General features: G+C 58.4%; 1 protein-coding gene across 4 annotated transcripts; it reads left to right on the top strand.

Annotated features, from left to right (window-relative positions):
• The first annotated feature begins 222 nt into the window (after positions 1 to 222).
• PTMA (prothymosin alpha) lies at positions 223 to 9,275 on the top strand. Of its 4 annotated transcripts, none has more exons than XM_064385536.1 (5): positions 223 to 480; positions 4,547 to 4,618; positions 5,298 to 5,394; positions 7,912 to 7,985; positions 8,411 to 9,275. In XM_064385536.1, exons 1-5 carry the CDS (start codon positions 436 to 438, stop codon positions 8,456 to 8,458), a joined length of 336 nt encoding a protein of 111 aa, XP_064241606.1. In that variant the 5' UTR covers positions 223 to 435; the 3' UTR covers positions 8,459 to 9,275. The 4 variants fall into 4 exon arrangements, with proteins under 4 accessions (XP_064241606.1, XP_064241608.1, XP_064241607.1 ...); XM_064385538.1 differs by having other exon boundaries at positions 244 to 480; positions 5,298 to 5,388; XM_064385537.1 differs by having other exon boundaries at positions 272 to 480; positions 5,301 to 5,394.
• Positions 9,276 to 14,284: the final 5,009 nt, after the last annotated feature.

Here is a 14,284-nt window from a genome sequence, read left to right as displayed (position 1 = left end):
TTCCCCTCCGCCCCTCCGCAGGCGCGGCGGGAGCTCCCCCCTCACTCCCGCCCGCCGCCTCACACGGCGGGAGGGGCGGGGCGGAGGCGGCGGGGGCGGAGGTAGCGCGGAGGGGGGGGCGTGGCTCCGCTCCCCTCTGCGCCCGCCACGCTGAGACCGGGCGCAACTCATCGCCGCAGTGGCGGCGCTCGCCGGCTCCTTTAAGCGGCCGTGCCCCATTGTTTGCGCCGCGGCCAATGGGCGCCCGGCGGCCGCGGCGCGCGCGGCCAATGGGGCGCGGCGCGGGGCAGCGCGCGCGCCGCCCCCCGGCTCTATAAGAGGGCCGGCGGCGCCGCGTGAGTTCCCACTGGCTCGCGCAAAGCCATCTTGGCATTGTTCTGCCCGCCCGCCCGCGCCGCCGCAGCCCCGCGCGACACAGCCCCGCACGCCCCCGCCATGTCCGACGCGGCCGTGGACACCAGCGCCGAGATCTCCGCCAAGGTGAGCGACCCGCCGCCTCGCGCCCAGCTCCACGGCTTTTTTTCCACCTCGCTCTTTTAATGTGTTTTTTTTTTTTTCCGAGCGATTTCTGGCTTTTTTTTTTCCTTTTATGTTTTTTCATCGTTTTGGTTTTTTTTTTTCCTTTTTCTCCCCCCGCCCGTCCCGCCCCCTCGTTTCTCCCCCTTCCCCCTCCGTCCTTCGCGTTGAAGTTGGCGGCGCGGTGCGGAGCCGGTGCCGCCGCGCTCGCCGTGCGGGGCTGCCAGCGCCGTTCCTTTGTCTACAGTGTGCGGGAAACGTGCTCGCCGCCTCTGCCGGTGCTGCCGAGCCCCGCCGCCCCGCGTCCCGCTCCCTCCCGCCTTTCCTCGGGACAGTGGCCGCTCACCCCGCTGCGGAGGGGCTCGGGGAGCCGGGGGGGTACACGCACGGCAGTGCCTCGGCACCCGGCAGCGCTCGCTCATTCAATCCGCGGTGCGGGAGCTTGACAGCCCCGTCAAACTTGTGTTCCGCTCGGCCCCGTCCCTGCGGGGGGATGTGGGGGGAAGCGCTCCGGAACACGCACGGGTGGGGGGGGGGCAGTGTCTGTTGTGGAGTTGCTGCCGAAAAGCGGGGTGGGCGGGTGGTTGCTATTTCGGAGTTGCGCCCGGTTGATGCGGGAGGGGCGTCTGCTGTGGCGGTGTTGCCCCTGGAGTGTGGGGGGCACAGTTGTTTTTTCGGCGTTACCCCCCGGAAGGACCGGGGGGGGGGGCGCATTTGCGATTTAGATACTGCCCCGTATTGGGAGTTACTGTTTCGGTGGTGAGGGGAAGAAGGGGATGATCCGCAGCTGTCCCGGGGGGGTGGGGAGGGGGGCTTTTGTTATTTTTGGAGTTACCCCGATGGGGGCACCCCCACAGCGGGAGATGCCCCGGTGCGCTGGGGCGGCGGGGCTGAGGGCGCCGGCCCTGGCCCAAGCTCCTCGCAGCCAGGATAACTTTGCGAGTCGCTGCTGGAGGTGATGGGAAGTGGTTGGGGAGCGCCGGTACCAGCCGGGAGAGGCTCTCCCGGGAGTCCCCGCTGCGGCTCCCGGCGCACGCCTTTGTCTGCGAGCCGCGGCGGAGCGTCCCCCGGGGGGACTGCGCTCCCCGAGCGGCCGCCGTGCGCCCCGCGCAGCCCGGGGCCACGGCCGGAAAAGTTGCGAGGGGACCCGAGCCGGAGCGGTGCGTGGGAAGGCTGCGGGGGACGTGCCCGGCGGCCTCCTCACCCTGCGCCCCGGCTGGCCCCGGGTCGCGCCGCTCCCGGGGGAAGCGCGGCTGGAGGGGGGGAAAAAAAAATCCGACCGGGAGGAGGGTTTATAAAAAACAACCAACAAAACGCCGTTTCTGGCAGATTTCGATTTCACTTCTGTTTCCCGCTCCCGCAGCCATGCCCCCATCCCGCCTGCCCTGCCTCCGTTCCGCGGCCGCGGCTTGGTCCCCGCCGCCTCCGGCTCTCCCGCTGCCGGGAAGCGCCGAGGCGGGTCGATCCCCATCCTTCCCCGGGGGAACGGGGCCAAGTTCGCCGTTAACCTTCCCCTGCCCTTTTTACCGCGTGCGGGAAGGGGCCTCGTCCCTGGCTCACGCTCCTGGGAGCGGACAAGGGTCCGCGCTGCAGGGCGGGCGGAGGCGCGCACGGCGGCAAGGTGACCCCCCCCACACCTCAGAGAAGCGCGGAGGCACCGGGGCCGCTCGCTCTCGTCCCGCCTCGCCGTCCGGAACGCTCCCGGGAGGCGGGGATGGGGGGGAGGGGGTTCCCGCCCCGCCCGGGCGCCGCCCCCGGCCGGTGCCGCGGGGCGCCCACCACGTGCGGCCCTGGGAGCCAGAGTCCGCCGCGCCGCCCCCGCCGGGACTACAGCTCCCGGCAGCCCGCGGGGCGCCGTGCTGGCTGCCGGCCAATCAGCGGGACGTGGAGAGTGGCGCGCGGTTTGAATGGCGGTCGCGCGCGTGGCGGCGCGGGTGAGCCCCCTGGCGGCGGGAGGCGCGGGCTGCGGCGCTGCCTCCGCCGATCCCGATTTCCCCGCTTCCCGCGGGGATCCTGCCCAGGGCAGGGCCGGGAGAAGGTAGAGCTTTCCGGGCCGGTGGTATGTGGCTCTACGCCGCTGCTATTCATTCCATAGACAAACAGCCCTGACACACCTATAATTAGAGGCTGTGTCCCAGTGTTGGCGCCAGAGCAGCCCTGCTGCCTGCACCGGCCCTTGGTCTGGACGCTCCTGCGCATATCTGTTTGTGTTGGACTGGGAAAGGAAAAGGGGGAATCTGATGCTCTCTGCAACCCTGTTGCTACCACAAACTTCATGACCTGGCATTGTGATAGTGGTTAAACTGAGAGCATTTTCAGTGATGCAGGAAAGGTCAGGGCTGGAGATCTGGCCAGCTAAAATGCCCAAGAATGAGTTGTTCCTTCACTGGGAGAATTGCTTGCAATTTCTGAAAAACTCGTTTTAAAAAGAACTGTTGGGCACATTGAGAAGTGGAAATTCTGACTGCTTGACTTGCTCTGTGTTTAACTTGGGAACTGCTTTGTTGCCCTCGTGCCTATGTGCCTGGTGTGATGGAGCAGCTGTAGCCCAGTGATGCATAAGAGGCCAAATGGTTGTGATCAGTCTCCAGGGAACAGGGCAGTGGAAGCCACTGACAGTGTAAAACTGCTGGTGGAACTGGGCAGTGTGGAGGAGGTGGCCTGGGATTTGTGTGTGAGCAGTGAAAGGAGGAGGGAGCTTGTGTGTTTTACTCCAGACTCCTGGGTTGGTTTCCTTAGGTGAGCTTCGATCAACAGGTGTTGTCCCCCTTCAAAGCTTTCTTCCAGGGAAAGTCTTTCCCCAGTGTGCTGGCAGTCTGTGGGTGCCTCTGGAAGCAGCATCTGTCTGTTTAAGTAACCTGTGCTGCCTCCCCTGCGCAGTCTGCAGGGCGGTGGGAGCTCTCCCAGAGGGAGCAGTGATCACACTGGCAGGGCCGTGCTCTCCCCTGCCGTGTTCCCACGAGGCAGCGGCTCCGGGAGTGAAAGTGCCAAAGTGCCCGCTGCCCGTGGGCGGCTCCGGGCCGGCAGGAGGGGGAGAAGCCACGGCAGTGGAGCAGGAGCTTCCAGCAACTTTTAAACACCTCACGGTTGCTGCTGAAGCCGGCTGTGGCTGTGCTGCTGGCCTGGGGAAGGGCCTGCCTGCTTTCCTTGGCTGGGGTAGCGCTCACTGTGCTGAAGGATCTCGCTCCAGCTGATGGAGGAACAGAAGGGGAGGAGGATGCAAGCAGAGATGCCAGTGTTAAATCCAAGTGTTCTTAATGCGGGAACATAAAGTTGGATCCTTTCAGCCTGTTTGCTGAGCGACTTGGCATGACATTTTGACAGTGATCAATAGCAAAAACACACAAGCTCCCGCTCTGCTCGCGGTGGAGGCTTGAACCGAACTAGCCAGGCACGGCTCTTGGAGCAGTGTAAAAATAGACTCCTTCCCCCACCCCATCCTGTTACACTTCAGGCTGTGAGCTGGATGCTGGAGCCTCCTCTCTGCTGCTGTGAGAAAGACCAGGCGTGTAATATCTGCCGTGTGATTTTCGCTAGGCAGGGCAGAGAGCACAGCCTCTGCTAATGAGTCCCTGGGATTTGTTCCTGCTGGGAAGGTTCTGAGCAGCCGTGGATGCCCGCAGCCCCAGGATGGCAGAGCCCATCCTTTGGACAGGGCTGCCGGCTCTCCGTGGCATTGCAGGAGCTTGCGTGGACTGTGCTAAGATGGGCAATCAGCCAGCTCTGCTGCTGTTGAGCATGCATGCAGGCGGCCAGCTCTGTCTGTTTGGGAGCTCAGAGGTGAAACAGAGCAGCCTCTTTTTTAGAGGGCTGCTCTGGCAAGGCTGACTTGGATTGAGATTCGCCCCCATGTTTTCCCGTTCCCAAGGAGGAGCCAGAACGTGGCGACCAAATCACAGAACAAATCTGTATGAAGAGAAACCAGCGCCTGCTCTCGCTCTCAGACTGTGTTTTTCACACCTGATCTGCAGCTTCTCTGACCCAGACACCTGGAATCGGGGTGACTTCTCTGCTTTTCTGCTCCTTCCAGGATCTAAAAGAGAAGAAGGAAGTTGTTGAAGAAACAGAAAATGGCAGAGATGCACCAGCCAACGGCAATGCTGTGAGTATGGCTGCAATCTGCTGGGAGAGGCAGTCTGTACACCAATGCTTTTTTTTTTCTCCTCTTCTTGCTTTTGCTGCAAGTTTGTCCCTAGCAATGTTGAGAGGGGATCCCTGTAAGTGTCAGCCCTGAGCCCTGAGAAGCCCTTCAGCCTTTGGTGCTTCACGTTACACAGACACTCCCAGCCTGTGGGCTGTTCATGTGTGTGCAGAGAGAAGGGCTGGGCTTGGATTCCCTCCCTGACAGCTGTGTGAGGCTGTCCAGTACCAACTATTCCCTAGGCAAGGATAAAGAGGAAAAAAAATTTAAAACCCACTAGGCTTTACAATGTTACAACGAGTTCAGCTGGGAAATACATAATGGTACAAGTAAACTGGTTGGTTTCCTCTTTTGACGTGCTGGGGGAAAATCACTGTGCCACATTTCAATGTGTCATGAGAGCCATCACAGGCTTTGTCTCAAAGCTGCAGCCCCAAGTTACTGTAGGCTTGATCCTTTGTGCCTGGGCTGTCTGCGTTGTGTGGAGGCAGGCAGAAAGCGGGGTGTGCATCCAGGGCTGCGGTGGGCTGGTGCTTTGCTTTCAGCAGGAAGGGTGGGAACACACGCTCATGCTGAACGTCTCTTCCACCTTCTCCCTTTCCCAGTGCATTTTTTTTAAGTGATGTTTTGTCTTGCCAAGGAGAACGAGGAAAACGGAGAGCAGGAGGCTGACAACGAAGTAGACGAAGAGGAGGAGGAAGGTGGCGAAGAAGAGGACGAGGAGGAAGAGGGTGATGGTAACTTTTTGTTCCCCCACGCCGTCGCACAGCGGTGTTGCTCTGGTCAGCAGGCTCCGGGAGCGGAGGCGAGCGGAGAGCAGCATCTCCCCCTCGCGGCTGTGGGCAGAGCTCCCGCCAGCCAGGCTCGCTCCTTCCTCGCTTGCCCGAGCCGCTGCTGCTGCTGGGAGTGAAGTCAGCCTTGAATCCCTTCCAGCAGGTTGAGGGCAGATTCCTTCCTCCTCCCTCTGGCCAGGCGGCACCTTCCCGCGGCGCGGAATAAGCGCATTAGCCCTTCCGTGCGAGTAGTAAAATCTGCCCTTGACTCCTGCGTGTGCTGCAGACACCAGCGCCGGCCACTGGGACAGGGACAGCCCTGCCTGGCCGTGCCTTGGCCCAGGCACAGAGGGTGTGTCCCCGTGCTTGTTCATGGAGTAATGTGCTGAAAGCCCCAGCAGCCCTCTTTCCCAGGCTGGATGCCGTGTGGAAACGAGCAGAGGAACCTGCAGATCTTACCTGATCCTCCAGCTGGAGTAGATGGGCTTGCTTTGAACCTTCTGTGGCTGCAGTGTCCTCTGTCTCCCTGCCCTCTGCTGCTTTCTGACCTGACCCAGCCTGGTTTTGGCAGCAGTGACTTGCCAAAATCACTTCTCACCCTCTCTGCTATTATTTTTTTCCCAAGATCTGCTTGGATGAATAACATTGTTTATTTTTATCACTTGTTAAGGCTGGGAGAAAACCTTTCTTGTTATGCTGAGATGAACTCAGGGCCCCTGATTATCTGTTACTAGGTTAATCCCCTGTGAATTTTTGGTTTGCGTGCTGACCTACTAACCTGCTGGCTAGTTTTGGGAGATAGGGACAGGGCTGAAAATTTAATGACCATTAAACCAGTTCTTATTCTGAAAGTGTGAGCTGGGAAAGCCACCTCCTTTGGGGTAGCACTCTCTCAGCAGCCTGCTGTGCCCTTCAGTAGGAATTGGTTCACTAGGAACAACTGGGAATTGTGATCCTCTTTAACTTGTGGTTTTAACCCCTGAGGACAGATGCAGCGCTGCTGTGTGCTGTCCTGAGCCCATTTACCCCCAGCCTTTCTTCAGGGTGGATGAGATGGGGCATGCCAGGCTCTCCCTGCTCCTCTCAGGCAGGAGCCGGGAGGATGCGTGTGCTGCAGGCGCGTGTGTGGGGTGGAAGTGTTGCTTGGATACTGCTGTGACAAACCCGGGGAGCTTTGGTCCCGCAGTGCCAGCCCTGCTCTTCCCAGCTCACCGCACACAGGCACGATTTGGCACGCGGTGCCTGGGGACGCCGATGCCTCGCGGGGATCCGGCACGGGCTCTGACTGCTGGCACGGGCTCTGTCCTGCTTGCTGCCCTCGGGCGATCCCTGCCTGAGAGCTGCACCTGAGCACTGCAGGAGAGAGATTTAAAGGCAGCAAGTCCAGCTTGCATCAGCTTTTTTAGCCAAGACTTGCAGCCAAACTCCCGGGGTTTGACAGCAGAGGAGAGCTTGAGGGTATATTTTCCTCTCGCATCTCTCCATCCCATCTCATTATTTGCTTTGCTTAAAGCAGCTCAAAGAACTAAAAATGCTCCCAATCAGCTTGGCACTGTCACCTGACCTGCCGGCCAGCCCAGTGCATGTGATGGCTGCCGGGGTGTTGATCCATTGCTGGGAGCTAATCTTGGCCCTTCCCACTGCATGGGCCACACCGCAGCTGGGCACGCGTCAGGAGGGGAAGGGAGGATGGGCTGACCTTAATCCCCCCGGCTGTCCAGGCTGTCCATGCGTGTGGCTCATGGCAGTGGTTTAAAGCCAGCTTACTGGCCTTAACTCTCTAAGTTTTAGTAGGGTCTCCTGTTACACAAGAGACTTGTCTCGGCAGCTGAGAAGCTGTTCTGCCTCTGGGCTTGCCCCTGAGCCCCCAAAACTGGCCAAAGGTGATTGACTCAGTCGTTCTGATCCACTGGCCTATTTGAGCTCAAAGTGGGTCAAAGCCCAGAGCTCGCTGCTCATCCTCCTGGCTGGCTGTAAGATAAGTTGGAAGCATTTGTTTGCTGTTCTGATAATTAGAAAGTGTTCTGACTCAGAACTAATGCGTTCTGGCTCTCTTAACTCATTAAAGATAGACTAATAGCTGCGAAGGGAAGCAGAAGTAATCTGGAGTGGTTAGGCAGAGCAGCCACTAGAAAGAGTTTTTTCCTCTCTCTTTTCGCCCCCCATTTTTGCCATGATTTCAGCATTTGTGGTAGGTGGTGGTTTTGCCATCTCACTGTCCATGTCACAAATGCAGTGTGAATCAAACTTGAGGCTGCCAATCCTTATTTTCCCTTTGATGGGTCAGGTCATTTGGGGGATGCCCAGAAAGCCACAGTGTCCTCTGTCACCTCTTGTCCTGAGCAGAGTCTGTGCCACCTGGGGAGATGGGGACATGGTATCACAGTGTGGGGGTGTGCCAGGATTAAATCCAGAGGGAAGATGTGTGGTACTGGAACTCTCCAGAGGGTCTCACATTTCCTCCCTTTGTACTCCATGCAGGTGAGGAAGAGGATGGCGATGACGACGACGAAGCTGAGGGAGCCACAGGCAAACGGGCAGCTGAGGATGATGAGGTACAAAGAGTAGGGAGCCCCTCAGAGCCACACTTGTCCCCCACAGGGTGTCGGTGGGGCTAGAGGGGCTGGGCTTAACTCAAGGGCTGGAATGCTTTGCCTGTGTGCTCCCCATGTCTCTCTGGGGACACAGCCCAGTTCTGTTTATACACTGGCCTGGTTAGGGGGGTGTCTGCTCTGCCCAGCAGAGCCCTGGCCCTGGGCTGGGGAGACCTGGAATGCTCATGGCAGGCCTGGGTGGGGGCACTCAGGGGCTCCCCGAGGAGAGAGGATTTTGCTGGAGGGAGGGAAACACCTGTGGTGCTCAGACCTTGTCCCTGAGGCAGGAGAGAGACCCCAAACTCCCCTGCCTCGGGGTGATTCTTGCCTGCCCCCAGCAGCCTCAGTCCCCCTCCCCTCTCCTGACAGCTTTGCTTTCCCCCTAGGATGACGACGTCGATCCCAAGAAGCAGAAAACCGATGAAGATGACTAGGCAGCAAATTTTTTTTTTTTTTTTTTTTAAATAAGGAAGAAAACAAACCAACAAAAAAGGCCAGCGCGTCCTCTTCACCCTTGGGTCTCCCCTCGGGACTCCCGTTGCAGCCCCCTTTCCCTCACACAGCCCCTTCCTCCCCCCTCCGCCGTGGTCATCCTCAGCAAGTAGAGCGATCCCCGTCCCCGCCCCCGGCGCGGCGCTGCCACTCCACGAACATGGAAATGATTCGCCCGTTAGCGGGGAGAGAAAAACCCCCCTTCCCCCACAAACCCTCTCCCCCCCGAGCACCAAAACTTCAAGGCCCTGCTTTCTTTCTTAAAAGTACTTTAAAGGAGAATTTGTTTGTATTTTTTATTTACATTTTATATTTTTGTACATATTGTTAGGAGGTCCGCCATTTTTAAGTGATCTCGGATTGACCAAAAGGGGGGCTTTGAAGTGTATATCTCTCTTGTTACCTATCTCTGACTTTACTTGTGGTGTGACCAGGCCCAAACCATTATCTCAAAGGAGAATAAAACAAAACCTTGTAAAAAAAAAAATTAAAAAAGACAAAAATGCAAAAAAAAAAAAATTACAATCTTATTCTGAGCATTCCAGTAACTTTTTTTGTGTATGTACTTTAGCTGTACCATAGATCGTGGTTTGTATGAGGTGGCAAGGCCAAAGATAAAAAGGTTTTCTTTTTTTTTTCTGTCTATGAAGTTGCTGTTTATTTTTATTTTTTCTTTTTTTTTGGCCTGTTTGATGTATGTGTGAAACAATGTTGTCCAACAATAAACCGGAATTTTATTTTGCTGAGTTGTCCTAACAAGGCTGCCTCCCAACTGCTGCTTTTTGTTTTAGTTTTCATTTGTTTTAGTTTTTTATTTCTTTCTTCCCTTCTTTATCTCCTTTCTTTCTTTGCTTTGGACTTGGGCTGGGAAGAGAGAGAGGGGTGCAGAGTGTTGATGGGGAGGGTCTGGGGGCTGTGGTGGTAGGGGAGGCAGAGTCTTTCCATGGCTGTATTCCTGTGGAGAGCTGCACCAGTGTCCCCAGCATGGCCTCTGCATGATCCTGCATGCTCTGGCTGCCCTTGGCAAGAGGTGTGGATGGGTTAGACTGGGAAATGTGGACAGGGAGTGTGGGTATGGTTTGCTCAGCAATTCTCCTGTCTGCAGCCAAATTTGTTGGGGATTGTTTGGCTTGTGTAGTGGGGATGAGAAACCCATCTCCAAAATCCTTCCTTGCAGTATGTGCTGCAGGTGATTGACCCCTGGTTGTGGGGTGGGGAGAGCTCAGGCCATGTAAATTCCTTCCCTCCCTTGGGGCTTGAGCGTTGCTGGCAGTGGGGCAGGAGTCAGTGTCAGCAGGGATTGGATTCAGCCAGAACAGGTCCCGGGGGATGCTCTAGCCTGCACTGGTCACCCAGCAATTTCTGGGGTGCCAAGTTCAAGGTTTGGCAGTGGGACTCGTGGGAGACAGGCTCAGGTTTGTCTGTGTGCTCTAACAAATGAAAATGGCCTTAACTTAGCCTTAGCCTCTGCTGCTCTGCTCCTAACCTTCCTCCAACTCATTTTTCCTCCCTCCTCCAGGGTGTTGGAGCTTGGAAAATCTCAGCCTGCTCTGCCAGGTGTGTGGAGTTTGTTTGCAAGAACCTGCTTTGTATCTGTGCTCCCAAACCCTCGCCCTGGCTCCAGGGAGTCCCCTTTCCCTGCTGATCCAGGCTGTGCCAAAGCCTCACCAGATGGTCTCCGTTTCCTCCTCTCACGCTGCAGTCCCAGCAGTGTTCAGATGCTGGGGCATGATTCATGTTTTACTTTTTTTTTTTTTTTTTTAAGAGGAACCAATGTGCATTTAATGCACTGGCTGTGAGGGTCACAGCCTCTCCTGATCCCCAGGAGCAGCCAGGTCACTTACTCTGCACTTACACCTTAATTATCCACTGAATCATGGTGCTGGCTGATAGCTTATCAGGTTTAGTGCCGCCGTGCACAGGCCCCACCAGCCCTGCCGGGTGAGGGGAGCCCCAAAGCAGGGCTGGAGGCAGTACTAGCTTTGGTTATCCAGTCCCCCCGTGGGATGGGACATCGTGGGAGTGGCAAACGGTGCTGCTCTGTGGCACCTCAGTGTCACCGTGCTGCTGGGTGGGGCTTTGTTGTGCAGTGCTGGCAGTCACATCCACATCCTTGTGGCCTCAGCACGGCTGCCCCAAGCGTGGCTCCTGCATCGTGATGGGATGGGCGCTCACGGTGCAAGACTCAAGCTGGTACTTGTAGATTTGCAAGGCAAATTATTCAAATAAGCTTCTGCAGCTGCATGGCCAAGAGCTGGCTCCAGGTGCCGCTGAACTGTGGGGACCCTGCACACACAAAGCTGGTGTGAGGGCCTGGGGGTGGAGAGGGGGAGCAGTGGCCTTACTGTCCCCATTGCAGAGCATGACTTGTCTGCCCTGCAGCCCCCCAAAAATCTGGCAGTCTTGGGTTACGGCGTCCATTTTGGTGTGGGGTAAAACTGGAGGCTGCCCCCAGCCAACCAGGGGGGCACACTAATGTTGGGTAGGGCACGGAGCAGCCAGGGTGTGGGCGCAGGTCAGAGTGACCCCCAGCCCTACAGCCCCTGGTTACACCGGGCTGCTGTGAGCCCTGCAGCCAGTGGTGATGGAGGGGGCAAACGGCCCTTCCTCCTGCCCACGTGCCCTGGTGTTTCTGCACCCCATCTCTACCCGCTCGTGGCCCTGCTGCCCCTGCCACCCCGTGGCCCTGGGGGTGCTCTGGTGTTGCCGGGGCCGGGGCACAGCTCCGTGCACGGATCCTCGCAGGGATCCCAGCCCCAGCCAATCCCCACGTGGCAGCTCAGCCAACCAGCCAATCCCGTGCTGCCACCTGGCCCTTCCTCCCTCATGCTGCCTCCACCAATCATGACCAAGCAACATGCTGGTCTGGCCAATCATGTGCTGCCACCTGGCACTACACCACAGCCAACCACGTGCTGCCATTTGTCACTGCTGCTGCCTCGCCCCCTGCAGCAGCAGCCCACCAATCACAGCGCGAGGGGGACTGCCTTGAGCCAATCAGGAGCTGCTGCCGGCCCTCTGGCCCAGCTAATGGGGCAGCCACGCCCTGCCAGGAGCTATAAAATCCCTTCAGCTTGGGGGCTGTTCCTGCAGTCAGGGTCACCCCAGGATGGAGGGGTTGTGGCTCTGTTCAAGGCTGTTCCTCTGGAAAAGGCTCCCACCTGCAGGGTCCTGGAAGGATGTGGGTGGAACACGGTGGTTTTTTGGTGCCCAGTGCCAAGTGAATCCAAAATGCTCGAGGGACTGCTCACCTGGGTGATGTCTCGGGCCAGCAGGTCCCCCCAGCAGGAGAAGGCTTGCAGGAGTCGTGCCAGCTGAAGGTGCCAGTGAGGATCTTGGAGGTGGTCTTCCTGAGGAATCAGCCTTGTGCCAGGGTGTGCCCACTGGGAGCTGGAGAGTCCCACCTGCCTCAGATGTCCGGGAGCTGATCCCAGCTCTGCCGGGAGGCCCGAGCGGGGCTCTGTGGGGGCTGGCACCACAGGATGGAAGGTGAGGAGCAAGCAGCCATGGTGTGCCTTCAGGCACGGAGCGGTGCTGGGGCCCTCGCCCAGCGCTGTGCCACAGGGCACACGTTCAGCTGTGCCCTGCAGAGCAGAACTGCCAGTGTCACCCCTCGCCTGCAGACACCACAGGTCGTGAGGGACCCGAGTCCTGCTGAGCTGCTGGTCACACTGCTCCTGGAGACGTGGAGGCAAGTGGAGGGAGCTGAGGTGGCTGCTGGCCTCTGAAGATGGGTGAGGTAGCTCCCACATGAGCTATCAGGAGAGCCTCGTATGCGCCAGGAGGGACTCGGGCTGTGCCAGTGTGCTCCAGTGGCCACTTAAACCAAAGGCAGCCCTTCCCAAGGATTCTGCTGCGTCTAGACCTCAGCTGAAGCCACCTTTGTGTGGTCCAGCAACCAGGTGGACTGAGAGCGACTCCCATGCGGCTGGCCTGATGCACATCACTGCAGTGGAGCTGTCCTGCCGCAGGTCACGGCCAGCAGAACCACTGGGGCCGAGCCTGTGGAGAGCTGGACTGAGCCTGGGCTGGCACAGCTGCCTCCAGGCCTGACCTGCCCATAGTGGGTGAGATGTCCTGCACCAGCTGTAGCTTTTGGTTAGCCTCATCCAAAACTTCCGGTTGCATCTTGGCAACCCTCATGAAATTTGGAGCACCTTGGGGGCTCGGTGGAGAGCCTGCCTGTGGGGAATGCAGGGCTTGGACTGCAAGCAAGACACAGGCTGAGGTTGGTTACTGCTGCAGTTTGTGTCTGGGCGAATAATTGGCACCAACTTAAGAGACTGATGAGTGAAACTGCCTTCCAGGTGTGATTCCTCAAGCTCACAAACACAGAAGGAATTTTGAGTGGTTGCTGTTGAAAATAGACACGAAGAGCTGCTCCTGTAGTGGAGCAATTGCCACCTGGCTCAGGATGTGAGGTGTCCCATTGGAACAGACCCCTCAGGAGCGGGCCCAGGACCTTGGCCAGTCAGGGCTCAACCCAACAAGTCTGGGCCTCCTAAATGGCTCAGGAATGTTTGTGCACTTGCCTCAAGAGCTGCCTGGTGTGGGCAGGAAAGACCAGCCCAGGCTGAAGAGCAGAAGTGGGACATCTCATTCCTGTCTCGTCCCTGGCTGCTGTGTCCCCACAGCCTGTCCCTCTCAGAGCCAGGGCAGCTCTGTCCCTGGGCCCTGACTTGGCACTTGGAGGGACCTGGCTGTCCCCAGCCCAGCAGAGGTCCTTGAGCTCTGAAACCCAGCTGGATGTTTGCCCCCACTGCCAGATCTTCTTGGGGCCACCACCTCAATCCTTTCCCCCTCTGGGGGTGGGAGCCTTGGCGAGGGAGCAGAGCTGGGCTGCCTGGAGCTCCTCCTGTGCAGACCTGTGAATCCTCCATCCTTGTGCCCATGGCAGCTCCACCTTCTCTGGCTGAACTGGTCCTCTCCGAAGGGCAGGAGAACAGAAGGAAGGGCTGAGAGAGACCCTCAGCTTTGCAGACCCTGCTGAGGGCTGGGGCTCCTGTTCATGGCTGACTGGGGAGCCCCAGAGGGAGGAATGGTGGGCAAGCAGGGGCTGGGGGGCTCAGAGGCCACTGCACAGTGCTGTGCTCTGTGTGGGCCAGGAAGGGACCTTGGAGTAAGCGTCCAGTGCTGTCCTTCAGAGCAGATGTGGACCTGGAGAGGATCCTGCATTCCTTTTCTAAGAAAGCACAGTACAAGTGGAACAGCTGGGGGTTGAGAAAGCACAACCTGATTTGCTCTTGGAGAACCCACAGGGATGGGATCTTTATATGTGTCCTTTCCTACCCAGAGAGAGGCCTGAAGGCGAGGGGTGTTGGGTGGAAATGTGGGTCCTGCTGCTCACTCTGCCCTGGATTTGTGGGCATCTCCCTGGGTTCCTCTCCTTTGCTGCAGGCAGAGCAGGCCTGGCCCTGCAGCACCCCTACATCAGGGCTCGGGGCAGGAGGTGTGGGGGGGGCTGTAGCTTGTGCCCAAAGTGGGCCTGTGACCCACAGGCTGTGTTGAGAGGACAGTGACCCATAGCAAACACAAGGCACCTGCTCCCTGTCCAGCTGCAGGGCACTGCCAGACCCTGGAGCCACAGGCAGAGGAGGGATGTGGCTCTGAATGTCCTGTCTGGAGTGGCAGGGAGTGTGGTCCTGCATGGGGCTGGACACATTGGGCTGTCTCTGTCACCAAGCGAGGCCCTGAGGGCACAGGAGGGCTCAGAGCAGCTGCTGGGGGTGCAGGCCCTGCAGGGATGGTGCAGTGAGGCCGCAGAGCCA

Source organism: Passer domesticus, chromosome 11 (assembly GCF_036417665.1).
Source record: "Passer domesticus isolate bPasDom1 chromosome 11, bPasDom1.hap1, whole genome shotgun sequence".
Lineage (NCBI taxonomy): Eukaryota > Metazoa > Chordata > Aves > Passeriformes > Passeridae > Passer > Passer domesticus.
The sequence above is the reverse complement of the archived record's forward strand: the minus strand, read 5'-3'. Positions and strand labels throughout refer to the sequence as shown.

Excerpts from the sequence above, each read along its gene's own strand:
- PTMA (XM_064385536.1), top strand. The coding sequence starts at position 436 with ATGTCCGACGCGGCCGTGGACACCAGCGCCGAGATCTCCGCCAAG. Across the intron at positions 481-4,546 it reads GCGCCGAGATCTCCGCCAAG|GATCTAAAAGAGAAGAAGGA; the intron begins GTGAGCGACCCG and ends TGCTCCTTCCAG. Across the intron at positions 5,395-7,911 it reads CGAGGAGGAAGAGGGTGATG|GTGAGGAAGAGGATGGCGAT; the intron begins GTAACTTTTTGT and ends TACTCCATGCAG.